General features: G+C 39.8%; 1 protein-coding gene across 1 annotated transcript in view; it reads left to right on the forward strand.

Moving 5' to 3' along the window:
• The first annotated feature begins 572 nt into the window (after positions 1-572).
• The window catches only part of ARNTL (aryl hydrocarbon receptor nuclear translocator like), a 31,691-nt gene continuing 7,183 nt past the window's right edge, over positions 573-25,080 (forward strand). The window contains exons 1-13 of the mRNA XM_026034793.1: positions 573-699; positions 1,419-1,545; positions 12,631-12,754; positions 13,380-13,527; positions 16,024-16,044; positions 16,703-16,741; positions 17,057-17,098; positions 18,039-18,196; positions 19,503-19,582; positions 20,611-20,703; positions 21,979-22,096; positions 22,822-22,971; positions 23,263-23,509. Coding sequence (XP_025890578.1) covers positions 13,388-13,527; positions 16,024-16,044; positions 16,703-16,741; positions 17,057-17,098; positions 18,039-18,196; positions 19,503-19,582; positions 20,611-20,703; positions 21,979-22,096; positions 22,822-22,971; positions 23,263-23,509 — 1,088 coding nt within the window. The 5' untranslated portion in view covers positions 573-699; positions 1,419-1,545; positions 12,631-12,754; positions 13,380-13,387. The remainder of the gene's footprint in view (positions 700-1,418; positions 1,546-12,630; positions 12,755-13,379; positions 13,528-16,023; positions 16,045-16,702; positions 16,742-17,056; positions 17,099-18,038; positions 18,197-19,502; positions 19,583-20,610; positions 20,704-21,978; positions 22,097-22,821; positions 22,972-23,262; positions 23,510-25,080) is intronic.

The following is a 25,080-nucleotide window of genomic DNA, read 5'->3' on the forward strand; positions in this document are numbered from 1 at the left end:
GGTCGTACAAGGGAACAGATTTGAAAGAATCTAGTATCAGTGCTAAGATAAAACTTGTCTGCTCTCCTCAAGGCTACACGTGCTGAAGCAGTAGAAAGCAGAGGCAGCAGCAAACAGCTCCAGCTCTAACCCGGCTGACGGGGAGGTAGAAAGGCTTATGGCAGAGAGAAGAGGACCATCTATGAAAACTTGTAACTCTGTCAGAACCTACTTAAAATTTTAGAATTCTCAAACCTTTTCTGTAAGGGATAGGTAAAATGGCATATTTTGAGAATTTTGTTTATCAGTGCTAAAAAGGCAAAGGAAACTCGCTTTTGGAATATAAAATCACTGGTTAGTGGGAGGAAAATATAACACTTCTGTTTCAAAATGGGAGAATCAAGTTTTAATATCAAGGATTTCTATAAGAACAAAATACTGATATCTTATGAGGGTGAACAAGTCAAGGGACAGCTTGAGTTAATATCTATCCTTAGGAAAATAGAAGTATAGTGTTTTAACATGGGATTAATCAAAGCAGGGTTTTTTGTCATTTAGTTTATTCAGACTAAATATTTTGTTGTTTCAGAATTTACTGAATACCTAGGCTTGTACATCTAGAATCTAAGAGTATGTACAGAAGAGGAGACAGAACCCTTGAAGCCAGCTGAGCAGGCTTCAGCAGATACCCTTAAACACATCAGTGGAACGCCAGATAAGGTAATGAGGCAAAAATATATAGAAAAGCAGTAGTAGTTAGTAATAGAAATGCTCTTATTTCTCTGATAGTCATGGCAGATTAATGCATTGGATTGTAAAAATCATGTTCCAAAAATGAACACTGCAGATAAAGAGCGCTCTGAAAAAAGCTAGAATTGTTTATGTCTAGGGATTAGTGTACGATCCCCTGAAAGAGGGGTTTCTTTTCTATTCTATTGTAAACCTTCTGTTTCAGTGTCTTTGAATAATAGTTTCCCTATTTGTTGCCTCCTTTGGCCACTTTGAGGGAGAATCGTGTGCAATGCTCAATGACATTAAAGTTCACTGAGAACCATAGGCTGTGGGTCTCGGGAGGGTGGAGAGGTTCTGCACTTGTTAGCTGAAGTGCTTAGCCTGATAAGGTTTGGACCTAACTCCTTAGGCCTGTCCTAAACGCTTGCTGGCAGTGCAGCAGGCACAAGCTGGCTGCTTTTTACATGGATTTATGCTCACTACTGTAGTTTCTAGGTACTGCGTAGGGAAATTAGATGACTAAATGAGGTTTTAAATTTCACTTATGAAAGCACTTGATTGCTAATATATAGATCCTATATTAGGAGTCTATAAATTCTAATAAATTCTATATTAGGCTATTTTTTTCTGCTGGACTAGATTTTAACATTGGCTTTGCTAAATTGGATTTGACATGTATTGAACTGAAACTTTCCATCTTCTGTTAGGTGTTGCTGTGCTGATGACTGCACATTAGGTATCCTTAAACATGAGATATCCTAGAAAGGCTTTTTGAGGACACTCTGTACTTCATGCTTCCCCATGGATGTTCTTGAAAGTATGTATGGCATTCCTGTAAGTAGCATTTTTTTCTTGAATCCTTAGAAACTAAGATAATGTTCTCTTGCTAATGGTGAAAGAAGGTTAGAATAGATCATTCCTACTAGAAGAAAGGCCCAGTTCCCGGGCAATTAGTGACTGCTAGGGAGGAGTAAGATGAGGACAAGCATGTGGCCTCTTGCAGTGGCCTCCAGTGATCTTCAGCTCAGGGGCTTCTTGAGCCAAAAGTGGTAATCCTCCGCACAGGTCCTTTCCATGAACTGGGCCTATCTCCTTTGAAACCAGGAACTTTGAGCCTTTGTGTTATTTGCTATGGAACTTTAAAGGCCTGTTGCCTGCAGAGCTGCTGTGTTCTCAACATGGTTCCTACAAGCGTTTTTTGATGTTCTTGATTCTCACTGCTGATTGTAGCTACTGAAAGAGATAACAATCCTTCTAGGTCCTTACTGTGACATTTGATGATTTTGTAGACCATGATATTGTCTGTTTTCTAGACTGAAGTGTATTAGCTTACTTGTTTGGTCCTTACATAGAAGATTACATATCCTGTTCTGTAGGGTGAAACTGGGAAGTTTTCCTTTTTGTAATCTAAATTGCTGTGGATTTGTTGGAGGATTTCCAAATCCTCCGTACTCTTCAGGAACTGTAAATAATTATGAGTATTTGTTAGTGGTAACTAAGGGGCTTCATTATTAACATTTGCCACAAGTCTCTTGCAGAAATAGGATCTTCTAACCCTGCTTAAGCTTTCTGTGGAGAAATGTGAACTGTCTAGTGATCCTTTGCAGGTCCTTTGGGATCAGGCTGTAGGTCATGGAATGTTCTACTTCAGAATAGAAAATAGATTGGAAAAGCTTTTGCTTGCCACAGTTAGATGTCTGCTTTCTCTGAATTGTTTTCATGGGGCAGAGAGGTCAGTGGTTGTGTAGGCACATTTTCGAACTAAACAAATATTCACCAAAAAAAAAGGAGTTCAGTTTGACAGAGTGTGGGCTTTTTTTTTGGTTTTGTTTTGCCTTTTTTTTTTTTTTTTTTCTCTAGTCAAGTTTTCTTCCTATTTTGCCTTTGCACTGGAGGGTTTTTGGGTTTTTTTTGATTGTGTTTGTTGTGTGTGTTTGTTTTGCACATTACACAGCTCTCCCTCACTTGCTGAGGCTGGCATAGCATAAGCCCTACTCAGTGAATTCTCAGTCTTTCCTGTTCAGTAGTCCCTGTGATGGGACATCTTAATTTGGTAATGTGAGTCTTTGTTCTAAGTACAACAGCAATTTTAAAATACTTTCAGTTCCAATTATAATGTAGAAGTACACATTCAGACATGATTGTTGATTCTATTCCTATTCAAAAAGAAAACATGTAAGTGCTTCCTGGAAAAAAAAAAAAAAGAAAAGAAAAAAAGATGTGAAGACTTGTATCCAGGCAGCAGCTGAGGGTTTGGAAAGGTTTGGTAGTTTTGGGTTTTGTCAATACCAGCATTAATGTATGCACAGAAAGAGGAAGGTACTTCATGAGCCCTGTATCTCAAGAGCCTTCCTACTGCTGTAGGCCTTCCTTAAAAAAATAAATTTCTACTACTGTTAAGGCAACAAATACCCTACTGGATACTTTCTATCCGCTCTGTGTCTATAAATTCTTAACTTGTCATTCATAAAGGAAATGCACAGATGTGGATCAGTAGAAAGGATTCAGCACATCTTGATTTGCACAAACCGCCCAGGAATTTATGTGGGAAGACGAATTCTGCTGGAGTGCTGTGAATAAGCTGGAAGATAATTTTCACTCTGCACGTGCAGCTAAAGGATATGGCCGGTATATTTATTCACTGCTGTTGAAGGCGATAGTTGTGCTGCTTGCCATCTTCTGGCAGCCTCTCACCCCCTTGCTTGGTGCTGCTTTGGCTCTGAGTAGCCTCTGACCTCTCTGCAAGATGGTCAGTTTACTACTAGTGCCACAGAAGACGGTGCTTTCTGTCAGGTTAGTGTTTAGCCTGCTGAGCACGTTGATGTGATACGCTGTGCAGGCAGGCTGTGGGAAGCGTGGGCCAGAGCACTGGAAGAGAAATCATCTGGGGGAAGGGTGAGAGGCAAGAGAAGGAAAGGGCTAATCAAGTGCTAGCTTGGGTATTCTGTGCAGCAATGCTGTGGGGTTTGTTTGTTTGATTTTAATCAGTATATTATGCTTTTTCTGAGCTACACAAATACAACTTTCCCCAACCCTTTTAGTTTTTATCAGAGTACTGGCTCTACTCTGGGCATCAACATGAAAGACAGGAATAGTCTGTATGCTTTTTTCCCTGAATTATCACTTGACTTACTCCACTGACTCTTACCCTGCATGCTGTGATTTGTGGAGTCTAAGAGGAAGTTTATAAATGCTGGCTTTAGTGAAATGTGCCTCACAAGCTACTCCGGGCTGTTCGTGTAGATGTACCACATTGCACAGAAACCCCAGTCTATTCAAGTTAGAAAAAACAAAGAGACAAAAACCTAGTGCTGGACAAAGGCCAAGGAAGCCAAGAGTACAAGTCACATATGCCCGCAGTTTATGGTATGTTGACACTTGCACCTTTCTTTTTAATGCCCTGTCAAAGGACTACTTTTAGCTGTTTTTCTGCTGGTGTGAAATGACCATGCAATCAGAAGTCCGGTATAAGTTTTGAAGAAACTGTTCTGCAGTCCTGCTGCCCTGTCCCGTGCCAGAACAGCCATCCTGCTTGCTGGGCAGCTGAATGGACAGTTGTCAGCTGCAGCAGTTCTGCTCCTAACACCCTGTGTCGCTGCTTGTGCTGGTTAGGGAAGGGTTGGGAACTTGCCCTACTTCTCGCTGTGTTTACTATTGCTCTGGTTCCTAACTGCTCTAAGTCAATCACTCTGAAGAGCGGAGTAGCAGATAATGCAGCAGCAGGAGCTGTCATCATCTTGAAATGCTGCCTTTCTCAATGCTAGCAGTGGGATCATTCATTTCAAAAGTAGGGAAGTATTGAGCAGTGCTGAGGATGACGTATGGTGACTTTATTTATGTTTGTGTCCTTGTATGTTTAATAGGAAATGTGCAACCGATATATTGCTGCAGTGCTTCAGTTTTTACCAGCTTGATTTGGATAGTCACTGGCAACTAATATGATTGTAGGAATCCAAACCATTAAGCTTAGCTTTTATTATAAATATTAACATAGTATTTATGGTTGCTTCTTAGAAATCAAAGGAACTCTAGATGCCGATTGGAAAGACAAGAAGCTGAATATACTTGCACGCATGGGGATTTTTACCTTCTTGAAATTGGAAGTTAGGAAATAAAAATATTGCAAATTGTAATCTTCTCCATTTGCACGTACAAAAACACAATGGGTGTGCTGTCACTGTGCTCTTCTGCAGGCTTTTTTTGTTTTTACAGAGTACCTACCAAATAAAAAGCTGCGATGCCCTTATCTAAAATACAGCAATGTAGTGAGTGGGAGAAAATAATGAAACAGAGCCTGTAACATAGTACCGAGATGGTCTGAGGGAAGAAATATTGATGGTTCAGATGGAGCTGGTGCATATGTGTTTGACAGCTATTTTTCTGTAAAGTCAAAAGGAATTTTTAAAGTAATCACTGGCAAAAAGGTGAGAGATGCTTGTTGGAGGAAGCAATGGAGAAGCAGTTTATTGGGGAACACCTCCAGCTTCGTTTCAGGCAAGCTGAGAATATCTTGGTTTTCCCCAAGATAACTTTGGGATCAAAGGGAAGCTGACAGCCTGTCAACTTCTCTTTGTCAGGCTGGCGGAGTGTGCTGAGAGCAGGGACAGTTTCTTCCAGGCAGAGATGGAATTTAGCAGGACCAAAGGAGCTGTGCAAAAGCTGGAAACAAAAGGATTAGGTATAAATATAACCCATGTCTACACTCCTCTTAATGATGTTTTTGCCCTTTTGTTTCTGTGCTTTCTTCCATGAAGATAGAAACTCCTTCATTTTGAACTGTGTGTTTTGTTTTGGTTTTAATTAGTTGTTTTAATTTGTTTGGCAACCGATCTCTGAATGAAAGGTCTCACATGCGCCAAATGCAGTTAGGTTTGTTGCAGTTATGTGACTGAAAAGCAGACTTTACTGTACAGAGAACATCTAACAGTATTTGGGCAATGTGATCCAACCCAAAGGGAGATGCAGGAATTTGGCTTTGAAATCTTAATAGATGCGCTTGAGAGGCAAGAAATGTGTGATGGATCAGCCTGGTAAACTGAAAAATAGCTGACATATTCCTGAGTGCAAAAACAAGAGAAAAGTCAAGTGAGGACATTTTACTTAGGCAGGATTAGTCACATCAATGCCTAAATGGAGTGTAGTCTTGGAGAGAAGAAGTTCAGATAATTAAGAGGAGTTTCTAAATGTTTTGAAACCTTAAAAACATGCATAGCAAATTCAGTAGCTGGAAGTTGGGGTAGACGGCTTGGAGTGCAAAAATGGTGCTTTACTATTAAGAGAAGAATGTTGGCCTGAGTAAAAGCTTCTTCTCACCTGAAATATTTAAAATATCCTATTCAAAGTATATTAAAGCATAAAAAGCAGTTCTAAGTTTGAGGAACAAATCCTGGAATGGGATTTTTGAAGTATGTGAGTGAATTTTTGGGAGACTGGCATCTCAGAGAGAGACTCTTTAGAAGACACATTTCTGGTAACTGTATAAAAGGAACTTGCCTTCCTGCCACTGAAATAAAACTTTGGAGAAGATGAAATCTTGTGAATGCTTCTGAAATTGTAAGAATATTGGTGTTTCACTTGGCCACAGTAAATAAAATTTAAAATTTCAACAACAATTAGGTGTCAAGACACTTAAACCCTAAATTAGAGGACATATTGAGTTGTGTGAAACGTAGCTTACCCAGTTTGGATAATTGAAGGATGAGGATATCCTTAAAACTTGTATCTAAAGGATATGCCATCAATAAGCAATGTTCATAGGCAGAAGATGAACTTTGGGAATAGGAAGTTGCGTCTTTTTAATTGCCCATACAAAAGGTAGGTCTTCCCTGATACAGATGTGCTGATTTGTAAAATGTTTACTGTTTGTGTAACCAGGAGGAATGAGTGAAGTAGATTATCCTGTTACCTTTTATGCTTCTCCTGTTCTGGAAATGTCTGTTAGCTCCGTTCGTATACAGTTCTCTTACGGAGTTTTGTTGCAAGTCCTGCTTTGAAGCTGACTGAATGCTGCACAAAACAAGGCACATTACTTTGACAGATTAGGAGCAATACATAAAATTGGGGAGACTTCACAGAACTAGTGCATCCTCAGTTGAGATGTGTTTTCTTCCAAGCACATTGAAGTACATTAGCTCCCATGGAAGTCAAGCGTATCTTTAATTAGGTTGTTACTTAAGACACATTGATTTTTTTGATAATAACTTGCCCATATAATAGGATAGCCTTCCCCAAAATTATTTTGGATAGCTTAGGGCTGATAAATACCTGTAAAATAGTGCACGCCACACTCGCTGAAGGCCAGACCTGGCTTGGAAACACTGACAAGCAGCCTAAGCTTTTACTTCACTAATTTAGGGAGTAGATTTTTGTGCTTGCACTGTGGTCAGTCATTACTAATAGAATAAAGAACTTTGGTGCCAAGGGTAGAATTTGGTATACAGTCAAAATCTTAAAGCTTCTATTGTCTCTTAATCCTAGGTGTTATTCAGGGTTTTTGTGTGTGTGTAATACTGAAAATCTAATGTTTTGTTCCTTCCCACACTTTCAGAAAGTGTTCTGAGGGACTGGAATAAATGAATATTAAACACTGCATCTTAACGTAGATTTCTGTGAGCTTACCTGGCCAATATTTAACATTGGTGGTACCTTCTTTTAAATATAATGTAGAATTGTTTTGTTTGGTAACTTGATTTTTGGGATGTTATGCTGAATAAAACGTTTATACCATTTTATGTCGTAATTTTCTGCGAATAGTGAAAATTCTTCTAATATCGAAGTTCACTTTTTCTGAAGGCATCTATTCTCAAATAACTGTATTCTCCCTCAGTTTTATCTGTGTCCAGTGCTGCCTCTACTGATACAGTTTCTAAACTCAATGACCGTTCAGTAGAATTTTATGCTAGTTTTTTTACTATGTCATCCTAGGAAGGGAAATACCTCATCTGTAGGGTGGACAGCCAACCTCCCTTTAGTCTCCAGGATTTGATTCTGTGAAAGGGTATGGGTGGAGGGTGGTTTTGTTTCTGTTTTCCCTTCTTCCCATGATCTCAGCACCAGGATGGGCTATAATGTCCATCAGCAAGACTGTCAGCCTTGAAAAAAGCATTTGTCTGATTCACTGAGAGGAACATGTTAAGCTTTGCTTGTTCATCTTGTTCCCTTAATTCTTCTCAGCCCTCTTTATTAAACCATCTCCTTTTCCTTTCTGCACTGTTGAGGCTTCAGCCCTGTGCACGCACAGTGCAAGGTGTGAAGGAGCAGCTGATAACCAAGTGAGCACATTGCTATTCAGAGGGCCCTCAACAGGGTGGAGAAAGGGGTACAGGGGAACCTCAGAGTCCTGGAAAGGGAAGTGCAGAGTCCTGCCTTGGGGAAGCAGTAACCTTGGGGAAGCACGGGCTGGGGCTGACCTCCTGGCGAGTAGCTTTGCAGAGAGGGATCTCCCCACACGTGTTATCTGCAGACATGCCCAGCGTGTGCTCTGTGCTATCCTCCATGTCATGGATAGCTGCAGGGAAAAGGCTCAGCCCCCATATCAACCCGTAATGTGCACCACTAGTCCTGGTCTCCAATTAGACTTTACGCTGCGAGTCACGACTGTTGGAGCATGGAAGTTCAGCCAGTTTCAGCCTACCTTACTGACCTGTTATGCAGCCTGCAGCATGTCAGCTTGTCCATAAGGATGTTATGGGTCTCACTATCTTCTCTAAAATTAAGGTAAACAACATCTACTGGTCTCCCCTCCTCAAGCAAGCTTTTATCATCTCATCGTTGCAGGCTCATACCTTGCTTAAGCATGATTTTCCCTGTCATAAATCCACACCAACTAATCTCAATCCCTTTCCTGTCCTTCATGTGTCTGGAAATAGTATCCAGGATTAGTTGCTCACCTTTCCAGGGATCAAGGTGAGACTGACTGGTTTGTATTTACTCAGATGCTCTTTTTGTCCTTGACGATAGTGAAAAGTGTTCCCTTGCAGGCCCCAGGAAGCAAACAGTCTTCCATGTGTGTCTTAGGGAGTTCCTTGCATAGCAGTTGTTTTAGTTACTACTTATTTCAAGTCTTCAAAGAATCAAATAAAAGTTCTTTGCCAAAAGAGCTATGAGTAAAAGCTTTAAGTGCATTTCCTTGTAAGCAAGGAGAGGTGAGAAGTGAGTTTGGAAGTCTAAGGTCTTCACTAAGCAGGATAACGTTCAGCATGCTGTCCTGTGGCTCTGTTATCACGCACAGCGTTGCCTAAGTTTGGAAAACTCCTTTAGGGTGATCCCATGATGTGACACAGTCTGTCTTTTCTCAGAGGCACTAGTGATGAAGAAACCTGATTTTGGCAGGGGTGTGTGCGGGCACACCATTGAGGAACTGCCTTTCAGCTGACTTCCTACAACTGAAAGCTGTTCCTGGTGCCCGTAGAGGTTTTATTCTGTTTGATGGGGATTTTTTTTTCCCCCCTTATGTCCAAATGATTCACTTTGTAGCTGGTTAAATTCATGGGATGCTTCCCTGCAGCCTGCTGCGTTTTCCTTAGCAAAACCAGGGAACGGCTGCTGGGGTGGCGAGTCACGTCGGGGGCCAAGGCAGCGCCTCTGCCTTTTGTGCCGGGCGGGGCGCTCGCTCACGCAGCCGGTGTCGCGCCGTGACCCCCCTGACCACACAGCCGGGGTCGGGAGCGGGACGGGAGCGAGAGCAGCCGCTCCGGCACAGCGCTCCAGCAGGCAGGATGTCCCGTGCTCAGCTGTGGCTTGGGGTCCACCAGCATCTGGCAGCCGTGATGTTGAGCAGTTGGTGAGGGGTGCCCGCAAGAAGCAAAGCAGGGTTGAAGCAGTTCTGTGCTCCAGTGAGTTCGGTGCATCTGAGCCATCTGCACATGAGAGGACACTGCCCTGTGGCATTTTGTCTTCTGGGGAGTACAGAATAGCATTGGAAATAATCTCGGGAAGTTCAAGGAATGCGTGTGTGCCATGAAAACAAAACAATGTCAATATATTGAACAGATACAAACCCGTATTTGGACAGGTGCTCCTGAAGTGCTGAAGGCAAAGGAAAATATCACTGCTTTTGTTCAGAGATCTTCCTTTGATTTTTATGGAGCTTTTCCATAATAAAGATTCTGATATGAGAAGAACTGCCTGTCGCCTGCAGCAGCCGGGCCTGCCCGTGCCTGTGTCTGGCCTGAAACCCTCGTAGGGCAGCTGCAGTCCTTGCGCTGCCGCGCAGAGATCTCCTGCTCCTACTGAATGCACCCAGATCTGGAGATGTCTACAACACATCTTGGAGAACTACAGACAGTGGGGATCAATAATCTTTGCCCTCCTGTTTCTTACTGGGTCATACTATTGATAGGAATGTTTGAGGTAGAGTATTGCTATGAAGAGAAGGAAGATTTCCCTGTAGCAGTTTGTTTTCAATGCAGTCATTACACATAAGGACAGTGAGTATCTTCTCAATTATTTCTTAAGGAAGCCACACCACAGATTTCCTCTGCCATTGTGAAATAATGCTTTCAGTATATGACACACTTCTGATTCACAGACTTCTGAATTGTGTTTCTTTTTAACTAAAAGCATGTTGGAAGCAGTTGAATCTTGCCTGGGGAGTAGCCGAGGCTGGTGGTGCTTGCGTAAAGAGGTGTGCGCTCCCCAGATGGGTGCTTGGCAGCCCTCGTTGACCTACTTTAGCTGTGACCTTGATTTGCTCGGAGGTGTTTATGTGCTCGTGATCAGCTTTGCTGCGTGATTAAGCGAGTCATGTGACACTGCCCGTTTTTTGGTTTTTAACAGCTGAACAATAAGATTTGTGCCCACTGGTTCCTTGGCCTCCTTATGGGGGGTGGAGAAGGACTGAATGCAAGGGAGGGTGACCCCAAAGGAGGAGGCCAAACTAGGCGGTGGAGAGACCATCTGATGTAACACGCTGACAAAATATCGCTTGATTCTTACCTACAGGGGAATTTAATCAGGAAGTGACCTACATGGCATTTTTTCAAGTAGGTTCTCGAAGTACCTTGGCAACAGGCTTGGGGTCATTGCTGGAAGATTTGGGCTATGCTCGTGTCTATGGGCGTTTTTGCTGTGCTGCTTTTTGTGGAGCATTTGTTGAGCCATTGAACGACCAGCAGCTTGAGGCGGAGAAAAGCTACTGAAGTATTTGCTTTTCCAGAATTTTAAGAAGGTCTAACAATAAAACAAATTTTGCTGAACTATTCACTGCTTGTTATACTGGGGCACGCTGATGTTCCTCTGATCATTGGGTTGACATTTTTTAGCATTAAATGTCATTGCGAGAGACATGCATTATTCTTAATTCCCGTAGTGCTGAAATGTAGGACTGTGGCTGTTAGAACTGAGATGAACATTTGGGACATTGTAGAGAAGGGGATGACTTGAAAAGAAATTGAGGGTTTTTTTTAATGTAGTTTTGCGCCGTTTGAAGGGCCCAGGCAGTTAAAATAGCTGCTTTGAAACTAAGAAGTATATGCTCTTGTTATTTATACAATTTAGAATAGTAGCACAGTTGAACTGAAAATTTAGAGCACTTTTATGTGAGACCTCTTTTTAAAGCTGTGTTCTGAGGTGAATAACAAGGCAGCATTTTTTTGCATGAAAACACACTGGTGACTTGTGTAACCTTTTTGTCCCATTTTTCTTCTCATTTTTTTTTCTCATCATTAGCCATTTTTGCTTCTAAAACTCTATCATGGATATTCTTAAAAAAAAAAGAGAGAGAAAAAAAAAAAAAACTATGGCCAACTTGAGAAAACATGTATGTTATTCCATTGGGGCCCAACTTTCCCTCATAAGTCTGCGAATCTACCTTAAGCAGTAATTTGAGCTCACCAACTCCTCAGTAGTACCTAGTGATGTTCAGGAGCTTTGGAAGGGTGCATAAAGGTGGGCCAGAAATCTGGGAAACTGCTCATTTCCGGAGCGTGCCTTGTGCAGTGCCCAGGATTTTATCTGTCAGCTCTAGGGCTGAATTGTGTTCTGGGACTGAATGCTCGGTCCTTGGTGTAGACGAACATCCCTGTGGGCAGCTAGGGGTGACGGTGCTTTCTCACTAACCACATAGGGCTTAGGCACAGGCCACTCTTTAACTAAGCGTGATAAAGGTGGGAGATTTTGTTCTCCTCGCATTTGATAGACCTAGAGCAGGGAAATGGTCAGTGGCTGTGGTTTAGCTGGTGTGTTACAGGTTAGGCTGTGGTTCTCTCATAGGCCTCAGTACCTTTTGCAGAAAACTATTTCATGACAGATGGGCATCGAGCAGCATGTTGGCCATGAAGCTTGCTGTGTAGCTGGGACACGTACCTGAGGGCTTGTGTTATAGCATGGTAAATGAATTTGATTTAAAATCTGAAGCCTGCAGAATAGAACCATAATTGCAACCATCTTTCTTTTGAAAATGCCAGCACCTATGTCAAAGTAAAATAAAAAAGTAAACCCAGCCCAAATCCTCTTACTGCTGTGGTCAGCTTGAAAGCGAAGCAGGCAGGGAATGAAGGCATCAGCGTGTCCACACACTGCCGTGCTTTGGCTCGCCCTGGGGGCCTCTGACAAGAAATGTTTCAGACCTGTCATTGCTTTGTAGATGGTTTTTATGTGACTAGTTGGAAAGATCAAGGAGTGGTAACTAGGACCCAGGAACTGGGTTGAATTGATGTTGAGGGGATTGATGTTGAAAATACCTGTTCTGTTCCACATCTGGGTCCTTTGAAGATGCACATCCCATCATCACACTCTGCTGATAGTGGCTAACGCTTCCAAACTTCGTTAAAGGAAAGGAAAATTTGACTCTCGAATAGAAAACAGATTTTTTTTTCTTGAAGTATCTATTTACTACTGTGAACTTTGTTTAAAAGACTTGCTCAAGACAAACTTATCTAGAACGTGATTTTCATGATGACTGATTTTCTTCCTGTTTAGGTTCTTGGGAATGTTTGACTAACACATTGCAAGGCATGAAAATGTTTTAAGGAGATCAACTGCTTCAGGCAGAGCATCAGCTCCTTCTCCTAGCTCCATCTAGGCTTCCAAGGCAGACCTTCAGGTAAAACCCCTTGTTTCACAGTGGATGCACTTTAATAATGGATAAGCTTTTTACTGTGTCTGTATGAACAATATAATTAAACACGTTATTTGCAGTCCATAGGAATAAAATATACCTCCTTTAGAACAAAAAGCCATTCAAATTCTTAAGCTGGTTTGCTATTGGAAGTATTTTGAACCCTATTCCAAGCAACTTGCTGGAAATGGAGCTTTCAATCTGAATTAACTTAGAGGATCTGATCTGTAACTGAAGGAGACACTCGAATTAGTGTCCCACGAAGTAAAAGGCGACAGAACTTATTCTTTATGTTGGTTAGCAGTAGTTGGATGGCCAGTTAACAGCAAACCCAGGTTAGTTCTAGCTCATGGCAGGTCTGCACAACACAGTGTCGTTAATGCATTCTGAGAATGGTTGTGGTTTTTATGCTGTGTTTAATACAACAGCACCTGAAAGAAAGAGTAATAATCTGGAGGTGACAAAATCAAATAATAGAATTGTAATTATTACAGATATTAAGGATACTACATTTAAAACTTATTTTTTGGTTAAAAATATGGAAGTTCTGATTCTGTTCTTTTTTAATTATTATTATATTTTTTCTTCCTTTTCTTTTTGCTAACTGTAGGCAAACCAATGGCAGACCAAAGGATGGACATTTCTTCTACAATTAATGACTTCATGTCACCAGACCCTACTGAGCTGATCTCCAGTTCCCTTAGCACTTCAGGAATGGATTGTAATAGGAAAAGGAAAGGAAGCTCTACTGATTATCAGTAAGTGGGATTTCTCTTCATTTATCACTGCTGAAAAGAGATTATGACAGAACATCATGATGGAAGACAATGGAAGCATTTGTAGTAATTTTTGTAATAGTCTTTTCATGATAACGTGCTGTAAAGGTTTTAATGGAGGGAAAAGTTGCTAATAAGAAAGTGTTTAATAGTAATCACAAAATCTCCATTTCTGTGCAGCTGGTTTTGAAGGCTGTGCAGACAGTGCCACAGTCTATTCCAAGGCTTTTGGGATGAGGCTGAGGAGAGAAATCCTGTATGGGATCAGGAGAGATAATTTAATGTAGATGAAATGCAGTATGCACAGGATGATTATGTTGACACAGGAAATAGTCTGACTAATAGAAAAGAAATTAATAATCAGTTAAAAAGCAACAGCAGAGCTAGGATGAGTTTCCCCTGTTCACCTATTTTTGCCCCATTAGATGTGTTGCAACTTTCAGAAGGCCAGCTGCAGGTTGGCTTATGGAGGGTGCCATCCACTGTCACAGCTGTGCAGTCCATCTTTATGCATCTCCCATCTTTATGCAGCTGTCCACAAATTTAATTGTTATGGGCTATTGGATTGCTGGAAGTTCCTTTTGCAAGGAGAGGCACATTTTTTAATCCAGAATTAGTGAAACGATTAAGATTTCGGTTTCCTGTGAAGAAAACTTTTCTTTAGCAAGGGTTTATGCAAAACTTGAGTTACTATTTAGCGACTACGGACGTCTTTACTACATACCTATCTTCTATAACACACGCTTAACCTTCCTGAGAAAAAGGATGACTCCCTCTAGTTGAATTGACTAGTTCAAAATTCAGTGAGCAGCTTCAATCTGACCAACTTCCTTTTCTCTGTAAAGAATTTCTCCATCTTTATTCTTCTGGCTAGGAAGCATTGCTCAAGTCTTCTTTCCCAAAAGACAGATTGCTCTTGTAAGTTATAATGCTGCCCTGTAGGTTGTGTATGCATTTTATTAAATATGTTAAAATCCCATTTCCTTAAATCCAAAGTAAAATAAATTTACAATGGCTGTCTATTTACTACAGCTCTTGTGGTGTTGCAAAAGAAATGATGGTTTCCAAAAATTCCATTTTTTGCACAGAATTAAGGTTCTTTCTCCTCACCTCCTTCAGGGATGTTCCTGTCCAACTTGCTGCTGTCAATTCAAAGGTTTTCTATTTTCCAGTACAGTCTGGTCTAGTCACAGGATGAAATCCAAGACTTTGCACTCAGGTCCCTAAACTGTTAGCTCCTTTCTTGGGAATAAAATTTTAAGTTAAAATCATATATGATAAAAAATTAATCTGTCCTGAAGCATTAGCAAATTACCTGGCGGAAATAACCTCTTTTAGGTTTTTCCTTCCAGGTTCTTCTAAGGCTAAAGAGAACTTTGTGTCCCAGCAAGGGTCTGCAGCTAAAGATAGCGTCAGTTTTCATTAGCAACCTGATCCTAAATAAATTTGCACTGAAACAACTAAGAACTGAGCTGCCATATCTACCATGTGATGTAGGCCAGAGTACCAGTCATTCCTTGGGAGCAGTGGGTGAGCTGCCTCTATAAGAGGATACCTGGCGCCTCGGTTCTGTTTCTAAGTCTTGCTCTAGAGCTGCAGGCCATGTCTCTGCGAGCATCAGAGGTGCTTTGAGCCATTGACTAACCCAGGAAAACAAACGTGCAGTGGAGAGCTGGAGAAAACACTTAGCGTTACTCAAACGTCTTTGAAAACTAATCACAAAGGTGATTCATTAGAAAGTGCTGTCACTAATATATGATAGATTGCTATGTTTATTTTTAAAGTGCTAATGTCTAATATTGAAATGAAATAATGGTAGTACGTTAATGACTAATATGGAAAAGATTGTCATAAAATTTCTAAAAAAGCACCTAGTCTCTCAGTATGTTAAAGCTCAGCGCTGTTTCAGGCCTCTTTGCAGTCTTGAAGTGATGCCAGCAGTTAATTTGCATATAGAGATTCCTTTTATTTTCCATTTTCCTTATGATATGAGGAGGTTAGTAAAATTTTCAGAATTAAGACTTAAGTACCAACTAAGAGAAAATGGTTATCTGTCTTGCTGGGCAGAATCTAAAAACTGAGAAACTTGAGATACACTTTTTATTCCTGGCCTCAGAGTCCTCTGAAGTTTCATTTACCATGAGGGCAGTAGGCGTAAATCTTCTCTTTTTGCAAAAGACACAGTATCATAGATAGAAATTGTGCATTATAGCAAAACAACTGTCCTAAATTATGTCTAATGTTTTCAGTGAAACAAACTGTAACATTATCCCACTGTAGAAAGCAGAATTATTCTTTCTCACAGTAGATGAACAAATTTGTCACCTTAAAATACGAACATTCATTGCTATTGTCTTTGTTTTCATTGTGCTCTCATTTCAAATAGAATATAAATTATTAGTTTAAGAAGATGAACAAAAATATAGGTAGTGTTATAAGTTCTTATGTATGGCATATTTTTTTTCCTCTGTCTTTCAGACTTGATGGCTTTCCTTTTGAGTAAGTACGAATATTTCCATCATCAGTTTCACTTCAGGCTTGGAAAAGGTGCTGTGTCTTTTTCTTCACTATTCCCTCCCTTTACCTAAAACCTACAGTTACAATTTAAGTCAGTGAACTATATTTAAGAATGTCCATTTTAACACAATTGCACCAATTTAACTATATCAAAACATTCCCTTCCTAATTTGCCTAGATTCAAAACGTCAGCAGTAGCAACAACTGCTTTTTGGCATATCTCTGATGAAGGCAGGAAAAACACAAGGTTTCATGTGTCCTTTTTCATTTTTTCCTCCAGTTAATTGAAAAAAAAAAATATGATAGATGATATCTTTGAGCTGTAGCATGTTCTGCTGTCAAATACATCAAACTGTGCCATTTGGCTTGATGTAAAGGGAGAGAAACAGTTTAAGAAAATTATTCTGAAAATTATTAAGAAAATAATTTGTTATTATGAAATATTTTAGTATTGCAAAAAAAACCAAGACCTCTCTAGTCCTTCCAAGTTTTTTTATATATATATTCTTTAAATTGAGTTATTTTTGTACTTAGGATTTAAATCTGGAGGGAACACTTTATAATAATTTTATCAGAGTTTGATAACAGCTTTGCTAATCCTGCTTAATTTGTGATGAACTGCTTTATTCTGTTTCTGCAGGGAAGGTATGGATACAGATAAAGATGACCAACATGGAAGGTACTATTGATACGTTGTTAGTTCCACAGTGCTAACATAGGATCCTGTGTTTAGATATCAGTGTTCAATGTCACTACAGTCAGGTGTCCAAAACTCTTTTTTTCCTCTGAGGAAAAAAACCATAATGTTGTTACAGAAATTAAGGAAAAAAAAGTTTGAGCTGCACTACAATATTGTAAATATGATCTTTTCTAAGGAATGGTTAAATAAAGAATCAAATAAAATGCTGATTTTTGATGAAGGTCAGTAGGTATGTGAGATGCACTAAAAGAATTGTTTTCAGTACTGTAATTTTGTGATACCATTTCTTAACAGATTGGAGTATACAGACCAACAAGGCAGAATAAAAAATGCAAGGTAATATAACCTTAACAAATATATTGAAAAGAATTCTCTCACCTTTTGCCATATGAGAAATATTTGCATGTGTTTCTTATTCTTAAAATAACTTATATAGCTTTGACCTTCTGTTTTTTTTCCATATTATTACACTAACTTTTTTTTGCATGAACTGCATGTAGATTTATGAAAATGCTAATTTGATAGATCACTATTAAATATGCTTTTAGTCACCTCTGTTAACATTGAAACTGAAGTCTGAACATGTGTTTCTGATGTTACATTCATAATCTTGTTTGCTTAAACTCATAGTGTGTCACAAAAGTATTTGTAGAGATTCTGTAATATTTGGAGATTTAGAATAAACAAGATTAGTGTTGATTATAATTTTCTTGGTTAACCAAGAGTTTGGTTCAGAGGCGTCTCAACTGTTTTAAATGGAGACCTGTAGGATATTTAGAAAACTTATATTGTCATAGCAGGAGATGGTTTTAAATCCATAGTGTATTTATATAGTATAATGGTTAAAACTGAACTGAATTGAATGCTTTATTTAGGTTTTATATGCACTGTGATTTGCTTACCTGTGAAGAAGTATTGGACAGCAGTAGGAAATTCCTAAGCGAATTTTGTGCTGTGTAACATAGGGTTTCAGAACTGAACATGCGGTGTAGAGTGGGCCCAGCATTATCTGTGATTGCATCAGTAATCAGTATCTGTAATGCTGGTGAATTGGAGCCACAGGCTGCAGCTTTTGCCTGCTCTCTTACTCACCAAAATAGTGAACATTTCACATCTGGGAACTCTCTATGTGGATGGCCAGATCATGAGGATAACAGGGTGTCTTCATCCTCAGGGGGAGATTATTTGGCATTTCTGTTTTTCAGGAGTTGAACTGTTCTTAATGATTTCTGTTCTCATGCTTTCTTGTTTTTTCCTCACCACCGTACTTGTTTAGGGAGGCTCATAGTCAAATTGAAAAAAGACGTAGAGACAAAATGAACAGTTTTATAGATGAACTGGCATCTTTGGTACCAACGTGCAACGCTATGTCCCGAAAACTAGATAAACTCACTGTGTTGAGAATGGCAGTCCAGCATATGAAAACATTACGTGGTAAGTTGGTGGGGAGAGGACAGTATGGAGTTTCCCCAGACCTGTTCGTTTTCCCTCTCTTTCTTGCAACTTTTAGCTTGGCAGATTCACCTGAGCTGCTTGAGAGAGCAAATTGTTAAATTGTCTAGCTTTAAGAGGTTTTTTGTTTGCTTTTAAAGATTTATGTTAGAGAGGTCTCACTTCCATGTCGTGCTAAAGCTGTTGCTTAGGGCTTTTCTGCATGAAACCACCGACATCAGGTGCGTTGCTCCTCTGCTGGAGCCCTTGCGTGTGCGTCTGCTCTGTGCTGTGCTCTCGATGGAGAGCAGAGCTCCTTGCTTAGTTTCCTCACCTGGTGTTGCTGGTAAGCCTCCCAGAGCCTTTCATCAGAGGCCACCATGAAGACTTATGCCGTTTCTCCTACCTGTTTGTGTAGATTTGGTTACAAAATGAAACTATAATGAGGCTACCTATCCTTTTCATCTTCTATGTCTCCTGTCTTAAAAAGGCCTTTGAACTTAGTCAGATGTCATCTCTTTTTCTCACCTTTGGAATCCTCAAGAATACCAAATAGAACAACAACTAAAAAGCTAATTTCCAGAAGGACTCGTTTTCCCCATTTCTGTGAGGCTTGCCATATTCCAGTTGTATTTCTTGTAGCATTTTTTAAAAAGTTTAACTTTTTTTCTGCCACTGTCACTTGGCTAGATTAGTGCACAGTAACACTTGGCTGGTGGCTAATCGGGTTCCCGTTTGTCTTTCTGAAGGAAAATGAATAGAAAGAATTATGTGAGAACAACCAACTGCCTCTGTAATGAAGGGCTTTATGTCTCTGATATGGAACAGGAGAAGCAGTTTGCAAGCACTGATAGTCTGGTTAAATGACCACGTCTTACTTTACTAGGTTCTAGGAAGAAATAGTAGTTTGAAGGTAGAAATCATTTTTTATAATTTGATCTCCTACTTTTCACCTCTAATGTTGAGATAGGCCTTCCTAAGTCAAGCACAGCAATCAAGGCAAGAAATATGTTGAGGAAGATCCTAAAGTGTAGGTTGTAATACAAATTAAATATGTTTGTGTTTTTAGCAGAAGTGTTTTATTCTTTTCTGGGCCAGTCCTTTTCCTTATCCTTTTCTGGGCCAATACCAGCACAATTTATCTAGACAGTAAAAGAGAACAAAAAATTCTTTTGTCTGAAGAGACAGTTGAAAAGAATTGTAGTACCAAGAGGAGCCAAAGGAAAATTGCCCGTTTAAGTGTGCATTGTCAATTTTGTGTATCATATGCTTAGTAATATAGAGGGGATTGTTCTTTTTTTTTTTTTAGGTGCTACAAATCCATATACAGAAGCAAATTATAAGCCTGCTTTTTTATCAGATGATGAATTAAAACATCTTATTCTCAGGGTATGTTTTTGGCTTTTAATTATGAGATATTAATGGCTGTGAATATTTCTCTCCCAAAGCAACACACCCATGTTTTTCTGTCTCGTACCTCAGCTTAAGAATATGTTGATTCCGGAGGATGACAGACCATTACATAAAGTCAGTATGATTTAAATATGGTTAGCATGTCTAAAATTAAGCAGAAGGATTGTAGATGGAGATGTGAGAAACTGGGCTGTTTTGATGGTAAAGCAGTGTACTTCCCAGTCGTCAGCATCTTCCATTATCCCCTGGAATTAACCAGAATTATATAAATAGTTTTCTTACAGACATTCTGCCTTGGGCTACCTTGACATGATTTTCAGCACACAGTGACGTAATGAATTTATTTGAGGTCACTGACACAACACAACTCGGTGTGTTTGGCAGCTTGCCTCTCTGCTTCTTTTACAGTGCAGACAGTGTGCAGCACTTGTGCTGGGAGTTCAACACATCGAGCAGCCTGCAGAGTTTGTGCCGCGCTGCAGTGACCAGATAGAGCACAAGGCAGGGCTGAATTCTGCAGCATTGGGAATGTAGGGCCATCTAGTTGGGGCCTGACCCTGCATGCTTTTCTGTAACTGGAAAATAGTACTTTCTGAATGGGCACTGCTTACCTGTGGACACATAAATACCCAGGTTTGGTGGCCTTTGGTTTTTAAAGGAGCCAATGTGCAGTAAATATAGTTGAGCTAATGTTTTAGTTTGAAAACAAACACATTTTAAACATAATCCTACCATTGTAGGACAAGACATGGGTTCTTTCTTTCCATATAAATTATTTTAAATTCTGGGCATGACTCTTGGAAAGATACCAAAAAATATCTGCAAATGCAAAATAGAAAGAAAAACCATTATAATTTCATATTTGGCCTCTTAACTCAGTTACCTCTGTAAATGTTAAGAGAGCTTTCCTAGTGTGAAAGTCCTACTGTATAGAAAAGGCTTTTAAAGGCCAGAATGATGCTGTGAAGATGTAAACTTAGCAGTTTATATTTTTTCCTAATTAGGCAGCAGATGGATTTCTTTTTGTGGTGGGCTGTGACAGAGGGAAGATACTGTTTGTTTCAGAATCTGTCTTCAAGATCCTCAACTACAGCCAGGTATTCTTTTCTGTCATAAATAATGTTAGGCCTGAGAAGACTTGAAAGGCTTTATGTGATTATGCATTTATTTGGACGGAGGAGAGGTCAATCTTGAAAGGTGAGATCTATTGCAAAAAAAAAAAAAAAAAAAAAAAAGTCTGATCTCTGCAATGTGTTTAGAAATGTTATTCTAACGTTATTAGAAAAAAATGTTCCTGGTTTAAGTTCAGTCTAAGGGAAGTGAAAATGTGGTAACTGTTTCACTGGTAGTGACCACTGTCATCAGGGATTCATCATCAGGCTTGCACAAGTGTTGTCTACCATTGTTTTGAGGTGAAGATAGGAAAAAGTCAGTCTGAGGTTCTCCCAACAGCTTCACATATCTCCTGGAGAATTTTTCTACTTCATTATCTTTGTTTAGTTTTTGCTGTCCAACTTAATAATGGATTAAAGACTCATGTAAGGTTCCTGTTGAGCCAAATATTAGCTGTTGGGCAGCAGCACCTGTATCTAAACACCGGAATACCTTGCATCATTCTTTGTCAAAATGTTGATTTTAAAAGGTTATTTTTGTATATTCCAGTTCTCTTGAGGCTGTCTGGAAACCGAAGATGTTAGTATTACTACCCATTGCCACATAGCAGTGGGATTTGTCAAGCAAAACTGATGAAAATAGTATCTATTTCCATGGTTTAACCCATGGATGGACTCCCTCCAAAATCCAGTCTAAGAAGTAATTAGCTCAAAGCTAGGCTCTAATGCCTGCTTAATATAAGGCTTGACTTGTGCCGTATCACAAGTAAATAATAGTCGTCATTTTTTTTCTCTTATCCGCCATCCTTTTCAACTTAAAAAAAATTCAGTGGCATTCTTTGGCAAAAAAATTCAAAGGCATTCTTATAAACTAAAGGCAGTCAGCCTTTAGTTTATATATATGCTAAATACCTACTAATCACATAAATATTGAAATAAAGTATTTGTAGTTATGATTTTTACTTCAAATGTATAGTATACAAAATGAGACTGAATAGAAGCCAAAATGTTGTTAGTGGATTGAGCTATTTCTGCAAAATATTTACTGAAACTAATTGAATTATTGAATTACCATGCAACATAGTCTTAACTTCAAAACATATAGAGAAAATAAATACAGTCCGTTAAATTCTGAATTTCAGATTTGTGATGTTCATTGGTCAGACCTATGTATAAAAGGATTCTTAATATGGATGCTAAAATTAGGAAAATATATGGTGCAATTGTTTTAATTTTTGACTGAATATTCAATATCTGCAGAATGATTTGATTGGTCAAAGCTTATTTGATTACCTTCATCCTAAAGACATTGCCAAAGTGAAGGAACAGCTCTCTTCTTCTGACACTGCCCCGCGAGAAAGGCTTATAGATGCAAAAAGTGAGTATCAGCATGGTTTGAAACAGTGTCCTGTAGGCAGATACAGTGTTTCTGAATATTCACCTAATACCCAGAAGGAGGGTGGAGCTGTTTGGATTCCCTGTCTTCCCACAAGATTCTTTTCCAGGTAGAAGTACCTCACATGGCAGGGAAGTTCTCACTTAAAAGCAGGGGAAAAAAAGTACTGAGCTAATAGCTGAATGGGGAAGCTTGTAGGTCTAGCATGCCCTGCAGTAGCAGTGAGTGAGTTTTACTAACTGGCACCACCTGTGAGGAATCCGTTTCTTTTTCCCAGGCATTGAATGTAGAAACTAGTTATAATACAGGGTGAGCAGAATGGAGGCAGGTACGGGTAGCACTGCAGCCATGTCTGTATTTTAGCTGCCCAATATTGGATCTTTCATCTGAAAGCAGCCTCCAGGTTGAGGTCAGAAACTAGACTAAGAGCATTCCAGAGTGCTGGACCTAGAGGCTTCTGGCTTCTGATGAAGCACATCTCCAGATGTGCTTATCAAGAGCTATTCCTTTTGTATGCCTCTGACAAAGAAAAGGCAAAAGTAAATACCCTGAACTTGGGTCTTGCCTTCTGTTGCCTTGCTGTTGCCTTGCCTTGCTGTTGGAGAGAGGCACCCCTAACACCAAAGCATTGCAATCACTGATGAGAACCATTTGCGTGGGTAAGCTTTTTTCTGACAGATACAACTCACTTGCTCTGTTTGCTGCAGCTGGACTCCCAGTTAAAACCGATATAACACCTGGGCCATCACGACTGTGCTCTGGAGCAAGACGGTCCTTCTTTTGTAGGATGAAGTGCAATAGACCCTCTGTAAAAGTAGAAGACAAGGATTTTCCTTCAACCTGTTCAAAGAAGAAAGGTAACAGTTACACCTTTTGTCAAATAGAATATCAAGCCTTTTTTTTCTATAATTGCTACCATGCAGTGGATAAAATGTTGATGTTTATTGACTAGAGTCGATATTTCCTCTTAAGATGTGGCTGTATGAACTACATCTAGCTCTGTTGCTTTCTTTTCTGCATATTTTTTTTTTCCAGAGTAGCTCTTGTGTGTTGTATTAGCTTATAAAGCCAAATTCTTCCCTGAAGCTCTCTGATAAAGCTCTCCAAAAGCAGAAACAGTGACATTTTCTTTCTTTTTCTTCAAACAGCAGACCGCAAAAGCTTTTGCACTATCCATAGCACAGGATATTTAAAAAGCTGGCCGCCGACAAAAGTGGGACTAGATGAAGATAATGAGCCAGATAACGAAGGCTGTAATTTAAGTTGTCTTGTTGCAATTGGACGGCTGCATCCTCATGTAGTACCACAACCAGTGAATGGCGAAATCAGGGTGAAACCTACGGAATACGTTTCTCGACACGCAATAGATGGGAAATTTGTTTTTGTAGATCAGAGGTAAGACTTATTGGTAGTGGCTTCCGCTGCTTTTGTAATACAGAACATTAACTTTGTAATAAGTCAGTGTCCAACAGTGATTTACTGACCGTATAGTATATACTTAAAGCAGGGGAAATATTATTCTAGAATGTCTGTTCTTTTCAACTTTTTACTAGGGCTTTTTGAAAGGCAATTTTTAAGTGAGCCTCATCTGTAGGCTTAAGTTTCGTATCCTGAGATCCATGCTTTTACTGGAAAATACTTAGGCACCCAAAATAGTTCAAAACCATTAATTTATTTCTTCGTTGCATCTTTTTATTCATACAGACTTGCAGTGTTGTCATTTGCCTAAGGGAATCCAGAAAAGAGACATTTTTAAGATTTTCGGCAACTAACATTTTGTCTTTACGAAGTGCCTAGTCCCTGGAGAAGAACTTGCAGGAGGAGAAAAGATGTAGGCATTAATTAGCATAGAGAAACTGTTGAAGAATAATTAGGCATTAATATTGTAGTTTAATTTTCTTGAGCATGTAAAGACTTTCATAACTGAACCAATTCCTTCTGCTTGCAGTTAGATTAAAAATAGGTGGCATATCTCTGGCTTCCCCCAGTAATGTGCTATGTACTTGATGAGAAAAATGGCATGCCTGAGCCCTCAGCAAGAGCTTTCACAACTGAATTCCATCTCACCCAGCAGCAGTGGCAGAGGGGTGCTGCTGTGCATAGGATGCTGTAAAGTCAGCTGGAAACACACAAGTGGCTTTTCAGCAGTTGTTACAAGGTGGTTTCACATGTTCATGTTCCCGTTGTGCAAGGCAGATGACATTAATTGGTTTTATTTATCCACTCGTGCCAGGGGGCACATTGCTTTGCTATTGACTGCGAGTGTGTAGCAGCTATTCCACAGAAACCATCTAGGAATGTCAGTGATTTCCAGGGTTCATGATCCTATGTGTAGTTCGGTGCACTGGAAGAGATGATCTTGAAAGTTGTCAATGAGCTGTCTCAGATCCAGGAAAAGTGTTGAGCACATATCTAAATTTTTATTGAAGTAATGCACGAGTTCCTCAGAAGTGCCTTCTGATAAAACTGCCTCAGCAGGAGATATACAAAAACACTTCATTACTCACTGAATTGAGTACAATACAATTTTCTTTGAGCGTGATTTCCTACCCTCTGTTTTTTGATGGAAGACGACAGTTTTTCCAGGCAAGTTATTTCAGGGAGCTGCTGAGCTCAACCACTGAAAGGAAAGGCACTGCTAGTAGCAACGATGCTGAAGCTGAATCTTGTCTGCTGCATTTTAAGCTCAGTGTGACTTGGTAAACAGATGGAGTCTCCTCTTTGTGCTGTGCATCTTTCAGATAGGCAGCGTGATTGCAATGAAGTGGATCTGTTTTGCTGGAGGGAATGGGAGAAGGGTTAAGTCTGTCCTCAGGTGGTGGATTATGGCCATTCTTGTAGCTGCTGACTGCAGTGCCTGCTTCCTCCACATCCTTCCAGAATTTTGGATTGAATAATCCAAAGGGCTAATAAAGTAAGCTGTTTAGAAACTCTGGCATCCCATGGTGACAGGTCAAATACACCAC

Source organism: Nothoprocta perdicaria, unplaced genomic scaffold (genome assembly GCF_003342845.1).
Source record: "Nothoprocta perdicaria isolate Ctin4 unplaced genomic scaffold, notPer1 scaffold_15, whole genome shotgun sequence".
In the NCBI taxonomy this organism is placed as follows: domain Eukaryota; kingdom Metazoa; phylum Chordata; class Aves; order Tinamiformes; family Tinamidae; genus Nothoprocta; species Nothoprocta perdicaria.